Source organism: Oenanthe melanoleuca, chromosome 14, assembly GCF_029582105.1.
Source record: "Oenanthe melanoleuca isolate GR-GAL-2019-014 chromosome 14, OMel1.0, whole genome shotgun sequence".
Taxonomy (NCBI): Eukaryota; Metazoa; Chordata; class Aves; order Passeriformes; family Muscicapidae; genus Oenanthe; species Oenanthe melanoleuca.
Genome location: NC_079348.1, coordinates 4,642,907 through 4,667,399, shown reverse-complemented (window position 1 = coordinate 4,667,399; position 24,493 = coordinate 4,642,907). Strand labels below are relative to the sequence as shown.

Genomic DNA, 24,493 nt, shown 5'->3' with positions numbered 1-24,493 from the left:
GATGAGCTGCTTGATGTGAGCCTTGGAGCAGCTGCCCCTCAGTGTCCCAGCAGCAGAGTGGGGCTGAAGGGCACATGTGGAGAGCTTGCAGGGGACACAGATAATTGTGCATCACCACAGTGTGCTGCACAGAGAGCTGAGAAGAAGAGAGGGCCCAGGCTGTTCTGCTTTAATTGAGAATCATGTCCACATCTCAAAGGAAGTGCTGATCGCCTGCCCTCAGAAGACATTTCTCTTCCAGCATAGGTTGCTCGCAAGAGCAATGTGCAGGTTTGGCTTGAATTACTTGCTGAGTACTATCTGTCAGTCAAAACAGATAATATGAAATCCACTTTTTCTTCCACTTTGCTAGAAAAATAAGAAAAGATCCCGTAGAACCCAAGATTGTGTGATGTTTGTTGAAAACAAGGCATGTTCTCAAAGGCAAACAGATTGATTTTTGAAACAGATGTGCAAGTATTTAAATGCTTCATACATGTGAGGTTCCAGTAATTGCCTTGTGCTGCACAAGAAGGCTGTCCCTGGGGTGGTTCTTCCCTCATATCTTTTTCTGACAACAGCTGATAATGAGACTGCAGCTGCCCCGTTCCCACGGTCCTGGTCCTTCTCCTCTGAGCCTGTCCTGTCTCTGTGATGGCTGAGAGCAGCCCCCAGGAGCTCACAGCTCTGTCTTGTCTCCCTTAGTGCCAGGATGCTGGAGAAGGCCCGGCAGCAGCTGCAGGAGGAAATCCTGAGTGTGCAGAGCCAGCTCTTGGAGGAGAAGAAGAAACGGGAGCACCAGGAAGCGCTGGTCAGGCGGCTGCAGAAGCGCGTGGTGCTCCTCACCAAGGTGAGCTCTCTGCAAAAGCACATGCCCTTATTTCTTTCTGCCAGGTGCAGTCCTTCCTCTTCCTTCTCTGTTCACTTCTATAACTGGTGCTACAAAGCTGTTCTGGGGTCTTTGCATAATGGGTGCAGCTGGAGACATGAAACCTGTCTTAGAGTTTCACTGGAATGGAGGTACCAGCACCTCCTGAAATGTGCTGGTGTTCCCCCAGCTGGGCTCGTGCTGTGCTGAGGAAACCTGACTTTGTCTGAGCCTTGGCTTCAGTGTGAGGGCAGAGAATTGAATCATGTTGTTGCTGGAGTGTTTTGAGCCACTGAAGGGAATTTATAATGGCTTTGGCTGCATTGCCTGCTTTCCTTAAGAGAACGAAGTGGCAGCACCTTGTCAACTGTTCCTGTGGAAAAACAATTTACAGAGAGTAAGAGATTTGCCTTCCTCTTACGCTGGAAGTCTGTTCAAATGTAATGGCAAGCACTAGACCAGTAAATTGAAAACAGGTTTAAAGATTCTTTCTATAGAATATATCAAAGGGGTCTGCATCATCCTATATCAGGTGTGCTCTCATGGTGAAATTCTATACAATAATTCTGAAGTCTGCAGAGCATTGAAAATTTTATATTAAATTCTGAGAGCTCTCTTTCCACAAAGGGAATAATAATTTGCTGTAGCCAGAATGAGAGTTACTTCACTTTCCAAGAATACTCCTTGCAAAACTTCTCCCATCTGAGCAATCTCCCTGGTGTTATGAAGCTGCTCACGTAAATGAGCTTATGTGTGTGCAGAAGGTCAGACTCCAATAGCCAGAGCTCAGGAGAGGGAGCCAGGCACTCACCACGTGGGGAGGCAGGAGGGGAAGGAGCTGCTGTGGTGCCTGAGCTTTAGGTTTTGATTTTCAGTGTGGACTAAAGGGTCTTGATCGATTTTAATTGTGCTGCAGCCGATTTTGTGTAATTCCCATGTCACTGTTGAGCCAAAGAAGCTGTGATTTATGGTGCAGTAAGCAAGGCTCTTGAAGCATGAAGCAGCCACTTTACAAGAGGGTATTCCATCAGATCTTCTGACTGTAGAGTTTGATGCCATGGAGAGGCACAGAAGTGCAAAGAGAACAATGACAGCAGTTCTTTCAGCCTCACACGGAGGCAGGCACTTCAGTCAGGGTGGATGGACAAACTCTCTCCATGGAAACAGAAAAGGCATCTCCTCCTCAGCCTTCTCCTGCCTCCACCAGCAGGCAGCTCTCCACAGTGTTCTAGCTGGGACTGCCATGGCTGGGTAAGACACAGGTGTGTACTGAGCCCAATAAAATCCTGTCTTTATAACCTTTTCAGCTGTCTAACGTTGTACTGGACTGCTCAGCCCTGAAGGAAGTTTCTCAGGTGGTTTCTAAAATGTTCCCTTTGTTAACTTATTTCCAGTGTTCAGCAGAAACACTTTTTGTCATAGAACACAAAAATATCATTACTTTTCTTTAAGTACAAAACCACAACACTACTTTGTCACATGTACCCTGATTTATATGGAAAGACAAACCTTTGCTTTGTTTGCTGTGCTTCCCCTGAAGAGGAGCGTAGGAAAAGTTGGAAGTGTTCTTCATCAGACCATGGCAAATAGATTTGTGTTTTGACAGGGGAGGTTTTCAGTGTGTTCAGTGATTCCTCAGCTGACCTGTTTTGAAGGAATAAAGACTTTGCTGTTCTCTGAAAATTTATATTCCATCCAGAGAATGCTGGGGTCCTTTGTGAAGAAGTACATGCATTATGATACTTGGACAATCTATCCTCAGCACTGTTTCTCCTGCTGGTTGCTCTTCTCATGCAAAATCAGAAGAAAGACTTTCATTTAATTAAAAAAGTATGATATTGTGATTTAAAATGAGATTGAGCAAATACATTTCCTGTCAAAAATAATTATTTTACATTGAAAGCATATCACCTAGAATGGTATTTAATCATCTAATTAGTGGCATCAGTAGTGTAGCATGCTTTTATGTAATTTGAGAATGGAAAAGATGAGTTCTCTCTATTCAATCTTTGTCTTGTTAAATAGGACTGTGAAAATCTAATTTGGGGAAAAGTATTATATATATGATTGAAATACTATTGCTTTTGATTGTATGACTCCTGCATTTGTGTATGTTTGACCCTTTGCTGGGGCAGTGAATAGTTCCTGTGTGCTGAGCAAACAAGGCCTGAAAGGCATCAGAGGTGTTCAACAGTGCAAGTTTAGTGCTCTAACAGTTTTCTTTCTTTGGGCTCAGGCTGGAACCTGGAAGTCCTAGAATATGTTTTAAAATATGAATAGAAAACAGTAAGTGTGGGTTTTCTTTTTTTTTGTTAACAGCAGTGCCAAATATTTCAGTAGTAAATGTACTCTCTTCAGGGGATACTTAATTTGCCAGTCTGACTCCTTCTCACTCTATGGCTATTGACTTTTTTTTCCCCAAGACTGAAACAATATTTTGTGGCTCTTCCAGACTGCCTGTCTCACTTGTCAGTCGTGCTCAGTTGCCACCTGCCACAGTCTGTCTCTCTTGGTTGCTCTCATATTTCCATTTCAGTGCATTTAACCTCTCTGTCCATTGCTTCCTTCCTCACCTCATTTCCTTCTTTTGGGCTTTCTTGATCTTACTTGGGCCTTTCCAGTTGGTTTACTGCTTGGAAGTGGCACAGTTGTCAGTGTGGGATACTTCAGTGCATCCCTACAAATCTCCCTTCCCTGGCAGACAGGAGCAGCATTCTCCAATCTCTGAATGTCACTGCAGTGCTCCTGCCCCACTGATTCCACTGCTGGTGTAGGAGCTGCATCCTGATGATCCTGCTCACAAACTGCTCTTTAGAACATGTTGGTTGATCATTTTGTCTCCTGTGTCCTTGTAAATCAGGGCAGGATGGATGTTTCCTGATTTACATGTTTCAGTGAAACATTAGACTGGATTAGGAGACCACTGGGGCTCTCAGACATTGATGGCTGGAAGGTTTCTCCTGGAGTGTCACTCCCTTCACTTCAGGTGATGAAACAGAAATTGGTGTTTGAAGGGATGGATTCACTCTCTCTCTCAGAGATCTGCCTGCCTGTGTTTGCTGTCTGTCATGCTTTTTGCTGTCCCTTAGCTCAGAGTTTTGGGAAAATCTTTCATCTTGGCTTTAGTACCTGAGGAAGTTGTGATGCAGCAGTACTGAAATGCTGGGAAAACACCAATCCACCTCTGCCCTTTTGCCTGTTTGATTTACTGCTGCATTTGCCTTGAATGCCATGTTTACTCACACAGTTTTGTATTTGACTTTTGTGTTGTCCTTAAGATTTTGAGTGTTTCTCTTATTCTGAGAGCTTTGCACACAACTCCTGGGCTTTGTTTATGAAGTGGGCATGTTAAATACAGTCAATTCTGCTACTGAACAGCTAAAATTGGAATTTCTTAGGAAATTTTATATGACATAGAGGCCTCCCAAAGTGAAAATTCTTATCAGAGTGTAAGCAGCTGATTGAGTCATTATTTCATGGAAAGCCAGCTCTGGTTATTTATTTCAGGAGGGCAGCTTCCAGAGGGCACAGCTGGGCCTTGTGCAGAAGTGTTGCTGGAGAACAGCAATAAATTCACTGAAAAGCTCCCAGAGCCCTCTGATGTGGGGGCCAAAGGCTGGCTGTCATCTCCTCCTCTCCTTGGCTGATTTTACCTGGCTGTGATCAGCCCTTCCTGTGTTACTCAGGGTTCAGTTCAGTGACTCCTGAAAGCAGAGATCCCTTCTGTGCCCAGAAGGAAATTCTGCAAGGTGTAGAGTGCATGGGATCAGCCCAAAGCACTGCAGGTTTGACCAGAGACAAAATCCCTGCAGCCAGGGTGTGATCCTTTGCAGGAAGCTCAAAACAAGAAGGTAAATTTCAGTAACTTTTTGTAACTCACTCCAAATGAGGCCAATTTGTTCCTGAAACTGTAGGCTTTCTGAATGCACACTGCCATAATTGCAGCCCTTGCTCTCCTATAAGGCATAACAGAAGGACTGAACTAATCTGCTTGTGTTGGGTGTTGTTGTTTCACTGTGTTTAGTTCCTGTCTGTGCACTTGTCTGCTTTGGGTCCTCTGCTGCCCAGAGAAGAGACTGAAAAATTCCCTTTTGTTTAGTGGGCACTCAACCAGATCATGTGATACAATAGGAAATCTGTTTCTATTGAGACATAATTTAGGCCATCACCATAAAAGTTAGAGATTAAACAAGTATTGATTAACCAACTCCAGCTGACTGCTGATACCACATGTTCCTGGAGATATCAGTCAGTGTGAAGTATATTAGTGACTCCCAGAGCTGAGAATGGCAAAAATGCCTCAGAAATGGGACTAGGTAATTAAACTGTTCATTAAGCATGGCAGATGCAGAGTTCATGACTTGATTTGCCATCTGCTTTGTTTTGTAATCAGTAAAGATTTAAAATAATGCTGATGGCTTCTCTGTCATATTGGGTCCTGCATGATGTTTTTTCTGAGGAGGTGGATAATTTTAAAGCACAAGGAAAGATCTTAAAGTTCTGGGTGTGCAACAAAGAAGGTGAATTAACCCTTTTCCTGGGATATGTGGAAAAATTACCTGTAAAACCTTTCCCTCTGCTCACTGTGTCTCCCCTTTGCAGGTTTTTATAAACTCAGGGAAGTTACCTTCCTTTTTATGACTGGCAAATAAATACATTTTCAGGAGATTCTACATCTCCCTCTTGAGCAGTTAAGCAAGGCAGGTTTTGTGAGTGCTTCCTTAGACCATCCTGCATCCTTGAGAAAGGGAGACAGGACACTCTGTGTTTGAAGGAGACTCAGCAGCCTTTTAGATTGAGCACAGGTATGTCTAATTTCAACTTGATTATATTAATCAGTTAAATAATTTCAGAGAAAAGGTGGCTGGTAGTTAGGGGTGGAGGAGGATAATAGCAGAAGGAGACAGAAGATTATTAACAGGTGTGGGAAAGAGGCAAGAAGAAGATTGCTGCCTCTGGAGTGCAGAGGCTCAGAACAGGTCACAGCTGAATTTTAATTTTTAGTAACCAGCAGCATCATCAATTTTAATTCCCAGACCCCTCTTGTAGGGTGCCTTTTATAAAGAATGAAGACCAATAGGTCAGAGATGAGGTAGGTGCTTTTATGAATAATTCTCTGCCCTGTAAGGTGGTGTTAAAATGCTGCTGAGTTCAGTGTGGATGCTGGGTTTGTGATTTCCACAGGAGTGTCTGGGTTACTGGGTAAAGGGTGCTGAGTTTTGTGAGGAGAAAGCAGGATTTGGGAGTTTGATGACTGCTTCCATAGGCATTTTGTGTTGGAGTTAAGGAAATCTCACACTTTGCTTTTGTTGGTCTCTGGCTGCCTTCTGTCTATAATGTAGAAAGTGCTCCATGGAAATGGAGCTGTGTGAGGGGTCATTTTAACACAGATTTTTGTTTGGCTTATTTGTTTAGGATTTTTCCTCTATATAAATCAAATTTGTTGTGAGTTTTCTGGGGTTTGTTGTTGTTGTTTTTTGTTATTTTTTATTTTTTTTTAGTAACTTCTTCTAGTTACTTGCTGTGTCATGTTTTAGTCCTGATCCACTTAACCACCTCCTGGAGCTCAGGCAGCTGCCTGCACATGTTGGAGGTAACTTGCTGTTTTCCTCTTTGCCTGGAATAGATGCCCTGCAAGATAACTTCACAAATATGTGTTCTATTTTTTTTTTTAATGTTTTTTATTTTTTATTTTATGTGTTTCCTGTTTAATTTTTATTTTTTTCATGTGTGTCACTGGTCTGTTTTACCTTTCTTTTTCATCTTGCAGCCTGCACTGTGAGGACCTTTAAACCATGCTCTCACCTTCCATACCCAGCAGCCTGCCAGGATCTTTGACCTGACTTCAAGTATCTCTAGATCTCAGTCTGAGAGTGATTTTTTTTTTTTCTTCTCTTCTCTGTACCCTCTAATTTGTCTGCTTCTGAGTTTTATTTAGCTTTTAATGGAATGCTCTAACTCCAGTTTTCAAGGAAGTTGCTACAGGGAATACAAAAGAACAAATACAAGTCTTTTCAGCCTCAACTGTTCCCCAAGTCACTCAGCCCTGCCCCTGGAGAAGCTCAGCAGTGTTGATGGTTTCCCCTTGGCCTTGCCATGAACCAGCCATAGTATTTATTAAAATGGTTTCATCTGCAGCCCTGTCCTTGCTGTAGCTTTCTGAGCACAATCCCTCAATACTCCAATGGCAATTCTCACAGACACTTGTACAGTGACAAACTCACTCTGTGCTGATTTATACTTGGTGCTTCGTTATATTCATTACAGGATCCTATTTGCATGCTTGACATTTTAAAATACTGTGTTTGGAATGTGTTATTTATTTTGAGACCTTTATTAAGCAACCTCAATCTAAGGGTTTAATTGTTACTGATAGCTAAGAGTATAATTACCTCAGTAAAATATCATGGCTATATTAAGCAAATGGCAATTGTCTTCCAGAATAAAATGAGTAGAAGCCATTTTCCTTTGAAACAGGTTGTTTCACGAGGCCTGCTAATATCATTTACTGATACAATTGCAGAATCTTTCTATAGAGAATGAATAAGGGGAGCTGAGATCGATGTGTTTGTAGAAGGGGCTGCAGCAGTGTTGAAGCAGTGCACAAACACCATTTGGGAGGAGGAAGTATCTTTAAATTAAACCAGAAAACGTTATTGTTTCTCAAGTGAGATCTGCAGATTTTGGAAGGTCAGAAGAATGTGGTTTTGCTGGTGTGGGGCCCCCAGAGCAGTGCCTGCTTTACTTCCACTTGGTTTTCTTTTTGCCATTGTTCCTTACATTACCTGACTTGGTCATGAGCTTACTGCTCACATTTGACTCAGTGAAGAAAGCAGCAGAGCTGTTGAGTTCCCCCTTCCTTATCCTGCTCCAAAATGACTTTTCAAAGCCTGAGAGTTTTCTTAGTCTGATTTATCTCTTGTCATTTGTCTCTAGGAGCTCTTGTCCACATTCCTCACAGTGGATAAATTTGCCTTTTCCCTGACTTTGGCTGTTGTTCTCTGGGTACCTGTAGGAATTTGTCCCACCCATCAGGAAGGTGATGTGCTTTGTTAGAGTTGGTTTCATCACTTGAGGGCTCTGGAAATGATGAGAGTGAGTTCAAATGGCCAGCCTGGAGGCAGAAGATGAATTGGCCCCTGAGCCTTGCTTCCCTTTCCCTTTTAGAAGCATAAAAGAACTTCATAAAAACTGTCTTAGCAATTTTCTGGGAATCAGTTTTGTGTAATTCTTTCTCTTGCCTTATTATATATCTGGTAAACTTTGCAATGATAAAAATATGGAGTTCATTATTATCTTTATATCTGATGTTTTTGAGGTGGAGGCACAAGGACAGCCTCTGTATTCTTATTGATGTTATCTCTGACATAACTTCTATTTAAGCAGTGAGTTTAGAGGGTTTTTTTAAATTTTATAACAATTCAGAGTATGCAGCAAAGTTAAAAGTTATGTGTTATTTTATGAGGTATTTGTGAAGAACAATAGAAATGTGATCTCTTTTTTCCCAGAATACTGACTGGATTCTGCTTTGTTCTGCCCCCACTAGATATTAATACTCACTGCTAAGAGGTTAGATTATGAAAATTAGAAATATCCCCATAAAAGAATTTATATGACCTTCAGTTCTCATATTTCTCTGAGAGAAAAGGCTGTAGGACTTCTAAAGGTAAAATATTCAATAAAAAGAAATTAGGTTAATCCAATGTTATGGCTGAGAATTTAAACTCACCCAGGTCAGGTAATTCAAAGTTATGGTTCCCTTGATGTGTGTGCTGTAACATTTATTCCTTAGCTCCTCAGCTCTGAATTATGAAGGATGGTTGAGCAGGCCTGGCAGGGAAGATGGATGGGTGGAATGAGGGAGTGATTGTTGGGGGAAGTCAGGCAGAACAAACCTGACTGCTGGGCAGGGGCTTGGGCAGCATCCAGGGACTGGGAAGTGGCTTAGGATTTCTGAACAGCAGGCTCTGAAATACTATTTTATTTTATTTTTTTTTAATTCTTTGTTCCTCAGATGCTTAGGGTTTGAAGGCATTAATCTTGCTGCCTCTTAGAGTGGTGGTATTGCCACAGGAGCTGCAGCTTTGAATCTCTGACTTCTCTCTGTTTTAATTCTCAGCCATAAAACTGGATTAACTGGGTTTGCTTCAAGTTGAATTGCAGTGGATTTTTTTTTTAAAGGGTAGGAGAGAGAGAGAGATAATTAAGTAATTGCACAGTAGCTTTTTTCAACATGTGATGGGAGCCTCTGGTAAGAACAGCTGCACTACTCAGAACACCAGTCAGAGCATCCTTTCAGATGAAGACCCAAAATCTTTATAAAACTGAAGGACTGTCTGGAGAACTGAGGAGTTTTGGATTGCTCCTGGCACAGTATCCTGCAGTACTGACTGTTTTGTTCAATGAGTGTTCACAACATCTCAGGTCAAGCATTGCTTAAATTGATGAATATATTAGAAGTCAAATGAGGTTTTACAAAGCATCTTGCAAATGGTCTCTGACCCATGATTTGTTGCATTGAGGAGAAATGTACTGTTCCCTCTTTTATGAGCACATTTGTTTAGGTGGTATTTCAGATAGAGTCAACAACTGTTTAATAGAAGCTACAGAAAATGTGAAGAATTGGTGTAGTTTCAGTTAATTAATTTTGATTGATGTCATGAGATTATTCTATTACAAGAATAATGTACAAAACAGCTGCTGGGTTTTTTTGTGTTATGTGGGGCAGGACCTGTGGAGAATCATTAACTGTAAACTTGCCTGTTCAGGTGGAGCCAGTTTGGGACAGTGGGGGAGCTGAGGCTCTGTTTTCTGTCAGTATGAGTATAGAGCTTCAGGATTTCCCTGGGAAGATCACTGCCTTTTTGAAGTCAAGAATTTTAAAAAGGGATCTACAGGTAAAGTGTGAGCATGAGACAGGAAAAGAAGATGTGCTTTTTATACATCAGGATGTTGTTGGACTTGCTTTCTGTCAGGATGAGTTCTCCCAAGAGTCTTCTGATATGCAGAGGTTGTATTAGGAAGGCCCTATAACCCTGTGGGACATCCAAGCTGCTTTTTAAGCATAGGGAAGCATGGCCAGAGTCATGTTTAAATGTGTCTGCATTTCCTTTCCTTGGGCAGTAAAGTCCAAGGATTCCAGCAGATGTGTTCCTTTGTACACACCCAACACCATGCAAAGTGCCATGGGCTTATTTCAATGTTGTATATCCCAGGTACTTGCTCCTGGAGCAACACTGTGAAATATGGAAACCCCACCCTACTTGGTCTTTTAGTCAATATTATTTTGGGTGCCAGAAGTCTGTGTGCAAGGCATTGAGATTGGGTGGTTAAAGTGAAAGACGCTGAAAGGGTGGAGCATTTTAAACCCATCACTTTCCTCTGAGTGTTTGAGAAGGTTTGTGCTGATCTGGTGCCTGGGAGCTGCAGGCACCTGAGGGGGTGGCTTTGACATCAGTGGCAAATATTTTTCCCAGCAAAATGTGCATTCTGCAGGTTCTCCATGGCAGCCCATGCTGGAAGTGCAGGATGTGCAGTTTTGCTGCAGCTGGATGCTCTTCCCCCTGAGATGTGAGCACACTTCCCCTGCTGGGCTATTGCACTGTGCCCATGGCATGCTGGAGCTCATGGCTGCTTCCACTGAGTGCCTGGAAGGAGCTGTAAAATCTAAATATAGAAGGAAATGGATGACAGGACTTGAGGCTCCATGTCCTTGTGAGCTGTTGAGAGGGAGATTCAGACCATGACACACAGCAGGTCCTGGGGAGAGCTTTGACCTACTGGACTGCAGAGTTGGAAGGTTTGGAGTGGGGTGTGCCTGAAGCCCCATGGGCTCAGAGCCAAGAACTCATTCCCCTTCAGGCAGAGGAGATGCTCTTGCTCCCTTTGAGCAGCAGAGCCTTCTCTCCAGTGGAAGAAGCAGCTCCCTGCTCCCACACCCATTTTTCCCTGCCTTATTGCTGCATGGATGGGAGAGGAGCTGGGAAGGCTCACTCTGTGCATTGAACTTGATTAAATTAAAGATAAACATGGATGTGGAGTAATGCTGCTTTCAGGATGTGCACACAGCATAGAGCCCTGTGCTTCTACAGGACATTTGCAAAAGGAATGTGCAGCTCCCAAAATGATCTTGTGTCTGAATTAGAAATTTAAGCAATTTAACTCCTCTCCTCAGTTACTGCTTTTTCAGGCACATATATAAGCTGCAGAAGTTTTATGTTTTATGCTTGTAACAGGAATTCTGCTCTGTAAATAGTATTTTCAGCTTTGCAGATAAGGAAACACTTTCTAGCTTTAATAAATTAATTTTCTGTTGATAACATACTACCTTTGGAGACCAACTTTTCAGGTTGACATTTCTATTATATTAATTACAAAGAGAGGAGAAGCTGTGCTTGTTTTGTCATTGGGAAATGCCATCTGCAAAGTTATTGGTAAGCTGACCTTGTCAGAAGTGTTATTGCATTATCCCTCAGTGAGGGCCACCACAACTGAATGACAAGAAAAAAAACGCAGAAAGAAAAAAGCAATTTCAGGAGATATAATGAAATCAAAACAAAATGCCTTTTATCCCTCTCCAACGTGAAGATATTTATTAAGATATTGTATGGAAGAGTTTGGTGCTGGGAGAAAAAAGTGCTTGTGAATCATTTGGGGTTGTTTTTTAAAAATGAAAATCACCATACAAGAGAATTCTTGACCTTTTGCATGAAGTGAACACGAACAAGAGGCAGTGCTTACTCTGGTGACATCTCTCCCACTCAATTTCTCCCTGTTTTCACTGTGTATCCCTGTCCATTATCCTTTTTCCCTCTTGCTCATTCTGCACATCAGGCTAAAGGGGCTCAGCCTTTGGGGACCAAAGCCCCCACCCAAGGGCTGGGGTTTTCCTTTGTCACCTCTGCTTGGAGAACTCACCCTAGAATGATTTTCTTTCCCATCTCTGGTTCACTCTGCCAGTCCTTTAAGTAAATCTCAGCTCTTCTGTTTGCTTCCAGCAAAATGCCAAGCAAATCATCTGTTTGTTTTCTGCTTTCCCTCCCAGTTTAAATCCACAGAGCTGTTAGTTTTCTCAGAGCCATTCCTTGTTCTCCCTGAACACTGAGGAACAGCAAGAGCTGCACATTCCTACTCTCCCTGTGTCCCATCCAGGCACAGCTCTGCTGCAAGCCCAGGTGATTGCCTTCTCCAAGGAGCTGTCTGCTTTCATTTGCCCCTAACCAATCCTGTGCAGGGAAGTACCACTCAGCTTAGTGGGCATTTCATCTTTGAACGTGTGGGGTACAGCAGGACAGCTGAGTGTCTCATTCTGCTCATCCCTCTGCTTTCTCCCTGTGCTGGAATTGTGACAGAAGTGCAGGTCATGGGTAGCTCAGTGAGTGGTTCATAATGGAGCATGGTCATCACACTTTAAAAGCTGTAAATGAAATCTTTTCCACCAAAGAAGTTGTTAAAAAAGCCCCAGAAAGCTATTTAACCCACCCCTCCTCCTGTGTGAGGCAACGTGTTCCTTATGTAAGATCCATGCACATGAATTTGTCATGTGTGCTGTTAACCTGAGGCTGTGTTTGTAGCCCTTGCATTTCAGTATTGACTTTTTCCTTGCATAAAGGAGAAGAAAAAAGCCCTGCTGAACTCCCTGAAAAGGTCCTAAATGGGATGCTGAGGAGCTGTAAATAATGTCCAGGTTTATAGTTTAACTCTCTAGGGGTATAAGCAAGCTCAAGGGTGTGGAACACATGTTCTGGATCTGATGTTTTCCTTCAGATAACACAAGGAAACCAGAGACACAGAAGTAATTAAACGTGCAACCTTCTCTGCCTTGTTTTCCTCTCTGCCTGCACTTGGATTTGTGAGTTCTGAGGTTCTGAAGCTCCTGCTGCAGCTGTTGGTGCATGTTCTGCATTGAGCTGTGTCCTCTGCTGGGCTTCACTCCCTAACATTAGGAATTTTTTGAACCCTCCAAGCAACCACCTCAGGCTGACTCATCTGAATCTGTCTCCTACCAAAATGCTGTGACATTGTGAGTTCTTGTTGAACTTCACCCAGCTAGGCTGAGGTTGGGGTGCTCTTTTGTCAATATTTATGTTCTCACTACTTCTCCCTCTGCAGAGGTAGGTTTTTTCTGCCTAGTTTTCCTTTAAGAAGAGGGAGCAGGGATGTGGAATTGTTGCCCCTCATCAGCCAGCAGTTAACACAGGTTTAGCTTTAGTGCCAGACTGCTCCTCTAAAGGAATGGATCTCTGAACTGCAGCCACATAGGTGTACCCAGCTGAATTAGTAATAAGAACTGATAAAGAACTTCCTGCCAAGCCTGACTGCTGGGCAGGGGGTCACACTTAGGCTTCATGGAGAGTTCCCTGTGTTTTGGGTGTTGTTCAGCTCAGAGGAACAACTGTGAGCTGCTCCTCCTCAGTGCCAGATCATGGCTCTGCCTCCACATGGATGAACGGGTGCCTAACGATCTGCATCAAAAGTTTTGATTTGTAATTAACTTCCAATATGCTAAAAGGATGGCTAATAACATTAAATGCAAATTACAGAGTTCACATTCTTCATGCAAATACAACTTAAGAAAAATGGTATCTTCTCATTTTGCTGCATTGTTCAGATATAACAAGCACAATTGCTGCTCTCCCTAGGGACAGCTTTGGCACTTACAAGGTTTATTCATCCAGACCAATGAGTTCTTTTTCCTGGCAATATTTTCCCCCAAGAAGTGGTGATAAGAAACTCTGAGAGGGGGGGAACCTTCTTGATACATTGCCTGTCCTTTCTCTTTTTTGTCCTGGGACTTAGTCTGGAGTTAAATGTGTTATAAATATCTGAGTATCAATACTTGGTAGACTTATGAGAGCTCTTAGCAACTAATGAAGGTTAAATGCTGTCTATTTTGGGAACCTGGATGACACTGTCATTCACATTTTAGCAGTACTCAATGTCTAGAGCTGCTTTTTTCCTTCTGTCATTCCTGTGAGGTGGGGAAGCATTGCTATCTCAGTTATAAAAGAACATGGAGAACAGAGGTGATTGGGTGAAATAACTGAGGACCTGAGCCCAAGTCAAACAGGAGTGCTGTGGAAGAGCTGTGAAATCTGTATTGTATCTCCTCCTGAGATTATTTGGTTTTTTATGAAGTCCCCCAGTGCAGACTGCAGTTTTCTGTGCCTTACCTCTGTGACAGTGACCTTCCTTCAGGTGGTAAATCCTTTACTGCAGAACGTGTGTGTATTCCCTGGCACTGCCTGCTCTGCCATGTTAGCATCAGCATTTCACTGATTTTCTACATCTTTTGAGTCTTGTCATATCCTGGAAGCATCTGGTATTGTTGTGGTGAGCCTGTGTTAGTACAAGGATCTGATTTTTTCCTGGAGCTGTGTTGCTGAAGTGGTTTTCTTTGTGGAGGTTATTGCTGAAGTCCCTTCCCTCTCTGCAGGCTCTGGCTGGCATGTCCCTAGGGATGTCATAGCTTCCAAGGGTGTCAAAATCAAATCCCTAGGAGCTTGTGGTGTAAAAGCTGCTTGTGTGCACACTGTGTGAAATCTCAACTTTTTTCTTTCCCTTCTGCATTAACTTATATTTGTGAGTGATTTTGCTCAGTCTATAAGCCTTTGCTTGTCCATCATTATTGATATTTTAGGTGCTCTGGAATGCTTCACCCTTGTCTCTAGACTCTGCTGACATTGATATTTTATGTTGTCAGCTCACATCTTGCTGCTTGCCCCTGTTCCACTACACTAATAATGATCATGAAGGAAACTTCTGGCTCCAATCCTCAGTGCAGCCTGCTGCTAATTGCTTTCCATGGCAGGGAGGGGAGGTGTGCTCCTCCATCAGCCAGCTCCTACCAGCAGCTATTGGACTCTCACAGAATGATTAAAACCCAGGGATGCTCAGTCATTTAAAGAGACTTTCAAACCCTGTGTTCACTGGTTCACTCTCCTGAGTTCTCTCAAAGAATTGTTAACTGGTTCAGTTTAAATTACTTTCACAAAAGCTTGTGCTTATCTATCTCTATTTTATCTTGTTACACTCAACTCAAAGAGATGCTTTGAATTCTGAACCTTCTTAACTAATTTTCCTAGTGTTCAGGTGAAGCTTCCTTGCCAATGACTCTAATTTCCCAGAACAACCTTATCTCTGCCTTCAAAACAGAGGAGGATGTCTGCAGTCTGGTATCTCCAATAGGATAGCCATTTTTAGTGATAAATCATTTTATCCTTTTGTCTGTTAACACCTTTGTTATTTTTTGGTCTTGGGTGAATATCCAGCTTTGAGATTATTATTATTATATCTTCTTAGTGCAGTTTAATTTCTTGAAGCATTTAGCTGCCTTTATCACAGTTCTCTGGATGAAACAGAGCAGAGGAGCTGTGATGATTCTTTTTGGAGCCTGGATCTTTGCTGGGTCAGTGTGCAGCTACAGCCACTTGTGTATCTGATAGACTCCAAGGATTGTCCTGTGTGTGGAGCTGCCCATCTCAGCTTTGTTTGGGGCTTTATGTTTTCATGGTGTTGAAATTTGTCTGCCTTTAAAATACAAATTAATAATATTGCTGTGACTTGTATTTACTTGATATTCTCCATTAGGTTTTATATTTGCATGACCTTTTCTTGCTTAATGCAAGCATTGTGTCTTTCAGTGTTTTGCTATTTGTATTTGTTTGCATCTTTATGAAACTGGTAGTGTAAAAAAAATCTATTTTATTTCAAATTTTGTTAAAGATATGAGATACTCTTGCAAGTTCACGTATTGCAAGAAGCAATTTCTGAGCTGCTCATTCTCTTCTCCCTGTGCAAGTGTCTGAATATCCCATGAGATTTAACAGTGTTGCAGTGAGTAAACAAATCACTGTATTCCCAGAAAAGTGTGACTGGATCACAGCTGCTGTCACTCCTGTCTGCCTGGAAGATGAATCAGCCTCTGAAATGTGCAGCTGTGGGCAGTACAGGGAGCTGGGTGGTCCTGTTCTCTAGGATGAGATGGAGATTTCAATGTTTTACCTCATTTGGGGCATTACTTTGTGTTTTCCCCCCCCTTTCTTTCCCCTTTAAAATTTATAATTAAATTTTATTTGAGTTATTTAATTTTATTATTTTATGAAACAGCCTGGTTGGTGGCTGCATATTTATTTAAAGGGAGGCAATCAGCTGCCAGATAAGCTGAGGCCATAGTTAGGTATTATCTGTTGCCAGATGGCCAAAGAGCAATTTTCTAACTAGTCCTGGATGTGATTATGATGTTTTTATGAACTTATTCCAATTTCACCTTTTATTTGATCTTCACAGCTGTTAAGGGCACTTTTAATGGTGTTTCTCTAGTCTGTAAAATTTAGATCAGATTTAGAATTTAGATAACTTCTCAGAGCTGCAGGAAGTAGAGCATAGTTTAAAGAGGATTAGTGATCAGTGTGTATAAGGACTAGTCTGTGTAAGGTAAATCTTAGAAGGAGCACCTTCATCTTAAGTAATTTATGTGTCTATAGAGATTTTCTTCTTTCCTCAGCTGGACTCTGTTGTGTTAAAGGTTATTTTATTGAAATTCATTCTCACATATTCATAAAAGAATGCATTCTTCTGAGCATTATCAGTCACCAAGTTTTTGAAGTTGCCATGCTGGATCTTTTCTGTATGTTTTAGCCCTGGAATCAGATTAATTAAGTGAGATGTCTGCTCATGATACTACATCATTAATAACATTGAGGGGGGAATTGTGAAGACATGCAGTCTTTGTACTGAGTGTGGTTCAGCTGGCAGGAGAATGTGAATTAATAGGAATGGGACTCTTAGGCCATTTCAGAGCTAAACCTGACCTGCAGGTAGGAGTTCTTTGACAATCCTGTGTTGCCAAAAACTGTGCCACTGCATGTCCTTTCACTTATCCATAGATTTATTTTTTCCTCCCCACACCAAAATTTGTTTGGAATTTCCTTGTAATGGAGGATTATGAATAACACTTGTCACATTTGGAAGCTGTGAGCCATTGAGGAACGATTTCAGCTCACTCCTTTACAGCCTGCCAGCTTTTGTGCTGTTCCAGATTAAAGGGCTGGGCACTGCTGTAGAGCTGATTCATCAAGTCTTCTCACAAGGGAACTTCTTTGCCCTTCAGCCTTGAGGATGTTGTGTTAAGGGTGGGCTGAGAAGAGGTGCAGAGGGCAGGGCTGTGCAGGCTGGGAGCTGTGGGGAGCTGCAGGAGGCTGCTCCATGCCTGCCACACTGATGGGAAGTGTGCTCAGCCTTTGTTTCCCTCCAGAGTCAGGCTAATGACAGCTCTGATAATGCCAGATGGCAGTCACCAGTCATCATTTAATAGCAGAAAAATGCCTAAATGTTGTCTCCAGAACTGGTTTGTTCGTTCTTCCCCTTGTTCCAGCCTGGCAGCGATCCTCAGGCAGCACTTAGGGACCTCCTAAGAAGATCTTGTGTAGAAAACTGTCAGAACAGATTGCTGTATGGATTTTCAGAGGATTAAAGTTAATTAAAGAGCTATTCCTTGCTTTCATTTCCTCATATCTGCCAGCTATTTACATGCTAATGTAGGGTCTTCCAGGGAGAATAGGACAAGTGTCAGCATTGGGCATGTTATCACACATGGAGACAGTAGAAAATAATGAGATGAGCAATATATATATATATATATATATAATATGTATGTACGTGTGTAGCTTGACAACTGAAAGCCAGCAGCAGAGCTTTTTGCATATTTTCAGTAATGTGTGATCCTGCTGAATATAATTCACTCCATTACATCTTACACTGCATAATTTAATACTTCATTCACTATAGTATCTTTACATAAGGAGTTTTATAAACAGGCAGATTTAATGTGGGGTTTTTTTTCTATCTTGTTCTAAAGAGGAAAGTTGTTTCCTGCAGAAGTAGTGAGGAGTTTTACTAGGAGTACAAACCTGGGAGCAGAAAATTTGATGGGGACTGGCATCTACTGTTGCCTCCTCTTAGAAAAATTAAGCAAAGGAGGAGCTCAGCATGGAAGCAAACTGAGAGTGGATGTAATACTTTTCTTGCATTATTATTTGCCCATTCCATTTTCACATTATTTCAGAGGATTATTTTCTTCTGTAATTTTTCAATATCTTTCATTTTAACACTTTATTAAAACTGCTACATGACAGATGAAATAAAATTGATCTCAGGTTACACTTCAAGAGGGAGTTTAATGCTTTAGGAAAATTAGAAACCTCACTGTCTGCATTTTTAAACAAAACTATCAAAACCATCTGTACTGTTGAGCACAGGTAAAGAGTTTTGTTAGCTGCTGAGGTTAGTCCAGATAATTTGAGGATGCTGAAGGTAATTAAGCTTTTAAGGACCAAGGGCAGTTAAAGAGAGATTTGTTTTCTGTAGTTTTTTGTTCCCCAGTGTGCAGGAGGCATACAGAGTGAGTGGCTTAGCAAACCCCAAGTGCCTTTACCAGAGGCTGGAGTCCCTGTGTTCCATGTGACCTTTGTGAAACAGCTCTTTGGCATTAGCCTTTCTCTTCATTTTATCCTTTTGTGGTTTTCCTAGTGGAAAACGTGATGCTCTTACTCTCAGATGTCAGGTGGCTGTTTTCAGCCTTGAAAATCAATGTGGCATTTTGTGAAAGAGTTAAAAAGATGAGGGAAAGGGGAAAAACCTTTTTTGGAGACTCATTTGGGGGCAGGTGGGGGGAGAAGGTCACCCACACTGAAAAGTCATGACTGATCCCCTGCTTGCTCCTGCCTTGGTAGCACAGCTTCCTTAAAAGATGCTCTGAAAGGGATGTCAGGCCAGAGATACTCTGGGATTTGGGTGTTTGAGGTTTTCTCTTGTATTTGATCTCCCAAATCCTCTCTTAGCCAGGATGGTGGGCTGGCCAAGATGAAATGCTGCTGTGCAGAGACCCTCAGGCTGAATTTCTCCCTCTTGTGGTTCTGTGAATGTCACCTGAGCTACACCAGGGAAAAGCTGTCCCTGGTGTCTGGGGAGAAGCTGCCAAAGGCTTGTTACCCACACCTGTGCAGGTGAGAATAATTCAGAGAATAACTTGTTCCTGACTCCCCATGCCAGAGGAAACCAGGGCTGTTTCAGCATCTCTGCTGCCTAAATCCTGGTGCTGTGTGGTTGGGAGAATTTGAGGTAGGTGCTCAGAAAAGACAGTGAGCACTCAGAATTTCCTGAAGGTGGGGCACTCATGGAGCAGGTGCCTTGTCCCTTACTGGGCTGCCTGTCCCAGCCAACACAACATTGTTTGCAGGAGCTCTGACAAGTGGAAATGATAACCAATGCTTAAAACAGAAAGCAGTTTAATTTGTGATGCTCATCTCTGTAACCTAAGTGGTAAGACTCCTGATTTTTATGTGTTCAATATTGGTTTTGGGCAAAAAAGAGAGAACTACTCTCAAGCTTTTCCTATCAATGATATGTGTATGCACTTTTTTTGCCATTCCTCTGTGTTGTGCTTTGTGTGAGGGAGGTTTCTATTTTGTATATCAAGTGGAATCTTCAATTTGATCTTGCCACATGCTCAAAGGAAATTTTTATTTCTGTTACATCACTTTAGAAGGAGATACATACTCTTCTTTTGCTGTCTCAGAAATACCTTTTTATTCAGTCAGAACAGTTGGTTTGTTTTGAGACTGTAGTGGAGCCACATCATGCAGGAGCACTTCAGCCACAAGGGGCATTTAACAGGTTCCATGTGCTGAGAATTTGAATATTTTCAGTGGTGACAATTAAGGCTAAACATTTTTTTCACATTTTACTAGAAAATAATTGAGGAAAAGGAAAGTCTCTTTCAGGCATTGTAAGTGGATTTTGCTACTTTATGCCATACCCATTTTCTGGGACCTGTAAATATATGGATTTCTAAGATATTTAGCTCAATGTAATTGTTCCTTGCTGCTGGGAAGAGAACATGAATCTTTTCTGGGAACTAAAATTCCAGTGTCCATCTGTGTCTGATTTGTGGGTCACAGGCCCTTCATCTGCATCCTCACCTTCAGACTTTGTGATTCTTGGTGATGGATGTGGGTATTGGGAGCAGAAGGTAATTTTAAAGGTATAGATGAAAAGAGTTTCAAATAATGAGGTAAGAATTTGATGTCAGTGCAGTGGCTTTTTTTTAATCAAAATTTTATGTTCTTTTGATTTCTGGAGCTTAAATAGAGCACGGCAAGGATCCTATCACCAAAATTAGATTTTTGGCTTTAATTTATTGGGTGTCATCCCTCAAGATATAAAGTAAAGTAGCAACTTAGAGCAGCAAACAACATGAATATTTCAGAAGCAGCATCTTTTCTATATGCTGCCATCTGTTGATGACCTATGCATAGGAAAGGATTCATTTCCCAGAGTCAAAGGTTTGATTTCCCAATGAGATGTCCCAAGGTAAATTCTGATGGTTGAGAGAGCTCTCCAACATTATTTTTCTTCCCTCTTGGAAACTTCTGTGGACTGGTTGACTGCAGGTGCTGACAAGAGTAGTGCTGTGGGGGAAGAAGTGATGCACAGTACTTAGAGTGTTATATGCATATAAATAAAAATTAGCAAATGAAAGAACTAAAGAAGTCTGGTTTGTTAACACTGTTTATTGAGCTTTAGCTTTTTGAATGGTTCTGATGATGGAAAAGAGACCATAAGTTGTCCTTGAATCTGTGAACTCAGATAATGCATTAATGGAAATGCTGCTGTGAGTTTCCTGTCTTTGGCCCAAATGACCCCCAGATATGAGATAGCTCTTAAAACATTTTGAAACTCTCTCCCATAATTAACTTCTGATGGACAGAAACAAGGCTGTGGGGGTTAGAGATTTGTAGAGAGGATGCTCAACAGGTTTTGAAAACAGTGTGTAGAAGTCCTTCTGCCATTCACATGATTAAGCTTAATTATTTTGAATTGATGATAGGGTCTTGAGTACTGATATGTAACGAGCTGTTTGTTGTCCCTCCGCAGCAGCACCTTTTTAAAGCCCTCTTCAGTCAGATCCCAGCCAAGCACAGTGTTCCTCTTTCCTGCTGGTTTGCCAGCCTGGCTTGTGCCAAGCAGCCTCTGCCAGGTTTCCAGCAGAGCAGCTCCATCCCATCACCAGGGGAAGCCTGATGATTCTCAAGCCTCTTGCTCAGTCCATATGCTGCTGTTAACACCAGCTCAACCTTTCCAACCCTGGGAAGTTTAAACAAAATCCGCCTGCTCTTCCCACTCTCTCCATTACCACCAGCCTTCCCACATCATAGAACCACAGAATTGGGTTGGAAGAAACCTTAAAACTCCATAAAACTCTTTCCAACCCCCTTCCATGGGCAGGGACACCTTCCACTAGGCCAGGCTGCTCAATGCCCCATCCAGCCAGGCCTTGAACACTTCCAGGGATGTCACAGGGGTGTCTTTGTCACTGATGTGCAGCACAGAGCTCATGGTGATGATGGTGTTTGTCTGTAGCACATGAGAGGCACAGGTTGGGCTGTTAATTAATAATTCCAGTCCTGCACAATGACTAGTCTAATGACATGTCTCTGCAAAAAAATAACTCTTGGTAGCCTTTGAAGCAAGCATGCAGAAATATCCTATTTTCAGCTGTTCATATTTTTTTCCCAGAATTACTTCACCATGGCACTGCTCTAAATATGTCTTGTGAGATAAGCTTTAAATCCTACTTGGGCAAAGTTTATTAAAAATTAACATTTGCACGGGGAGTTATAAAAAAGAATAGGACCTTCATTAGCTTAAAAATCATCCAAAGTACAAAATAATATTGAATGGCTCTCCACTGGCCCAGACCAGGCAGACTCTTACTGCCTGCCACATCTTGAAGCTCAGAGAAGTCAGCATCAATAATAACCAAAAAGCCACACTGGAAACTGCACCTCTGTTCCCAGAGGTCCAAGAAAATGAGCTGCTACCACAGGCTGAGCAGCCTGAACTTACTGGAATGGGATGTTAGCTGCAGTTCTCTCAGTGGGGAGAACTGCAGTGCTCCTTAGGCATCCTCTCCAGATGTACTGCTCTGGCAGCTCACCATGCTTGGGAGTGAGCAGTCCATGCAGGGGATGTAGTTTCAGGCAGTTTTGCTTTATGGAAGTTCACACTTGAGCCAACAGAACTCCTGGGCTGGGTAGTGCTGGTTTGTCCTGACTGAGGATTGATCCCACTGCCAGGGATTCTGATCCAGGGAAATGAAAAAACAATAAAGATACTGAAAAACAAGAGGGATGAGAAAGAGTCTGTACAATGGATGTTTGTAGAACACCAGTTTTCATTTTCATTTTGTTTTCTAGGACAGATGAGGAGCACATTCTTTGCCCTATCCCTTTCCTCTTGGGACTGCATGTCGCTTGCCTCTACCTTGCAGCATTTAATCTGTTGTGATTGCCTTAAATATCTGAATCCCCACAATATTCACCTTCCCTTGGGCTGCAAGTTAGCAGCATGTGTGTCTTTGTGTTAATTTGTCCCAGTTCAGAGGCACAGCATCATTAGTGAGCCACCACAGTAATTACTGTGGGATTTGGGCACAGTGGTTTGCTCCTGCATTGCTCTGCACCTTCTCTTTAATCTGCACAGGCCATCTGCTTTCTTTCTTAACTAAGAGTTGTTTTGTTTCTGCTTTGGAAGAGTGACTCTGTTGCTCCTAATCTTCTCTGTTAGAAAAACCATTGGAGCTGGGATAAATTACATCAGTGTGATAGCTCGTGCTCGCTTTTGAAAGATTCCTTGCAGGTCGTGCCTCCTAGTTTTGCTGGCACAGATTTTTGCTTTCCTCTGTGGCTGCAGGGACAGGGCAGAATTTTGGTAGAACCACTCAGTGGTCTTGGGAACTCTTGTAAGTCTGACCACAGTCCTGCTGTTGGCTTTTAGCAAAGATTTCCCAATACAAATATAAATATTCAATAACAAAAATGTTACTGGGTGCTTATCCCATGACAGCCCTACGAGTAACAACCTTTTAAACCCTCATCCAAATAAGAATTGTGTCTTGGATGACAAAGCACTTTGGCTTCTGTCTAAGAGGTCTGTTGTGTCTTTTGCCACTGCTTATCTGATCAAAAATAGTGAATTGTTGGACTGATCAGGTCAAAGACCTGAGTAACTCCAAATCTGTCTTCTCTTCTCTTGCCTTCCTTTTCCCAGGACTTCTCCAGGATTAAATGGATCAGCTTTTTGTTAAGAGCTGGTTTCCTAAGCTTGGGCAGTCCTTAGGCATCACAGTGGATTGTTTAAGTGGATGGAACATTGATACTGCTGTTAGGGAAAGCTTGCTTTTATTTCCTAGAAAAACCTGTTCATTAGATGGTGATTTTGAGGGATACTCTGTGGTGTAGTCAAAATGTTTTAGAGGCATTAAAATAAGTGCATCTAACAGCATATGTCACTTTTTTGGTCTTTTGGAAGAATTTATAGCCTAGTTTTACCCATAAAGTGGGCTTTGTTTGTTGCCTTTTAAAGATGTTCCTGTTGTCGATAAATAAGGTGAGGGCTACAGTGATCCACGCCTCAAAAAAATATAAAATGAGAAAAAACTTCCTTGGGTCTATTGACAATTTATTCTTCTTGTAATGGGAACATTATTTCTGCATGAGCCTCTCTCTCCTTGTCACTAGAAGATGGTGCCTGCAGTTCTGAGACAATGAAATAGCAGCATCAAATCAGGCAGTTTGCATTTTGGTTTTGTGAAAAGAGTAAAAAAAAATAACATTATTTCTCCGAAGACGGTTTGGAGTAGGGCAATCATTTAGAAAATGAAAAGATTCTTTGTCTAGGAGGCTCTTCTGTTTCAGTCTTTAATCTAAGCAGCTGTCTTTCTCCTTCCCCATGGGAAGTTGTGGTGGGTAAATAACATGGAAATTCATTTGATGATGGAGATATTAGAGGTTGGCATGGACAATTAATTTGTTATTAAACAGAATTAATTTATTTGATCCTTACATGGTTGTGTTGCTGCATATAAATTCAGCAGCTCAGTGAGTTATCCTGTGAATGCAGCCCTGGTTTTGCTGCAGGCTGGGGCTTTTGGTGGCTCTGACATCAGGAGTGGTTTCTCCTCCTCACCTGTGTGTGAAATGGAGATGCAGGGAACTTTTTGGTTTTGTGCTGCTGGAGGTCATTGTGGTGTTTGTGACCTAAAACTTGAGCTTTTCCCCTTCCCAATCTAAATGCTCTCGTCCTTTGCTCAGAACTGGTTTGAAAATGTTTCTGAAGCTCCATCAGCAGAAAGCTGACTCAAGAAGAAAATGAGCAACTTTTCTTCTCAACTCCTTTGCTCATATGAGGGGTAGGATGAAGTATCAGTGGCTACAGGTAGAACTGTTAATTTTCATCTCCAGGGGGATGGGGATGATGGGATGATCTCCTCATAGTGAGACAAAGCAGCACCTTTGGATTTCCCCTTTTTACTCCTAGAATTCAAAACCACATTTTGGTTGATAATTTGGTTGATCATTTCTTCTGCAAAAGCAGAAAAGAATTAGATCTCCTGATGTCTTTCATGACTTTTGAATGTCAAGAATTTGGAGCATGTGCAACAGGAATGCTTTGGGAATGTTCATACTTGTCACTATCTCTGCCTCTTTTTGCTGCTTCCTTCTGGTTTTACCCTTCTCTCTGTGACTTCAGGACACAGCAGAAGTAGCTGCCCAGTGCCAGTGATCCTTTCCTACACAGAGCTGG

General features: G+C 42.0%; 1 protein-coding gene across 2 annotated transcripts in view; it reads left to right on the top strand.

The window, feature by feature from the left end:
* The window catches only part of MAD1L1 (mitotic arrest deficient 1 like 1), a 341,085-nt gene that overhangs the window by 97,197 nt on the left and 219,395 nt on the right, over positions 1–24,493 (top strand). Inside the window, exons 1-2 of one of the 2 annotated variants that reach the window (XM_056502894.1) lie at positions 489–594; positions 685–829. In XM_056502894.1, the coding sequence (XP_056358869.1) occupies positions 692–829 (138 nt within the window). In that variant the 5' untranslated portion in view covers positions 489–594; positions 685–691. Of the gene's footprint in view, positions 1–488; positions 595–684; positions 830–24,493 lie in introns of those variants that run through there. The other variant, XM_056502893.1, reaches the window with a different exon arrangement.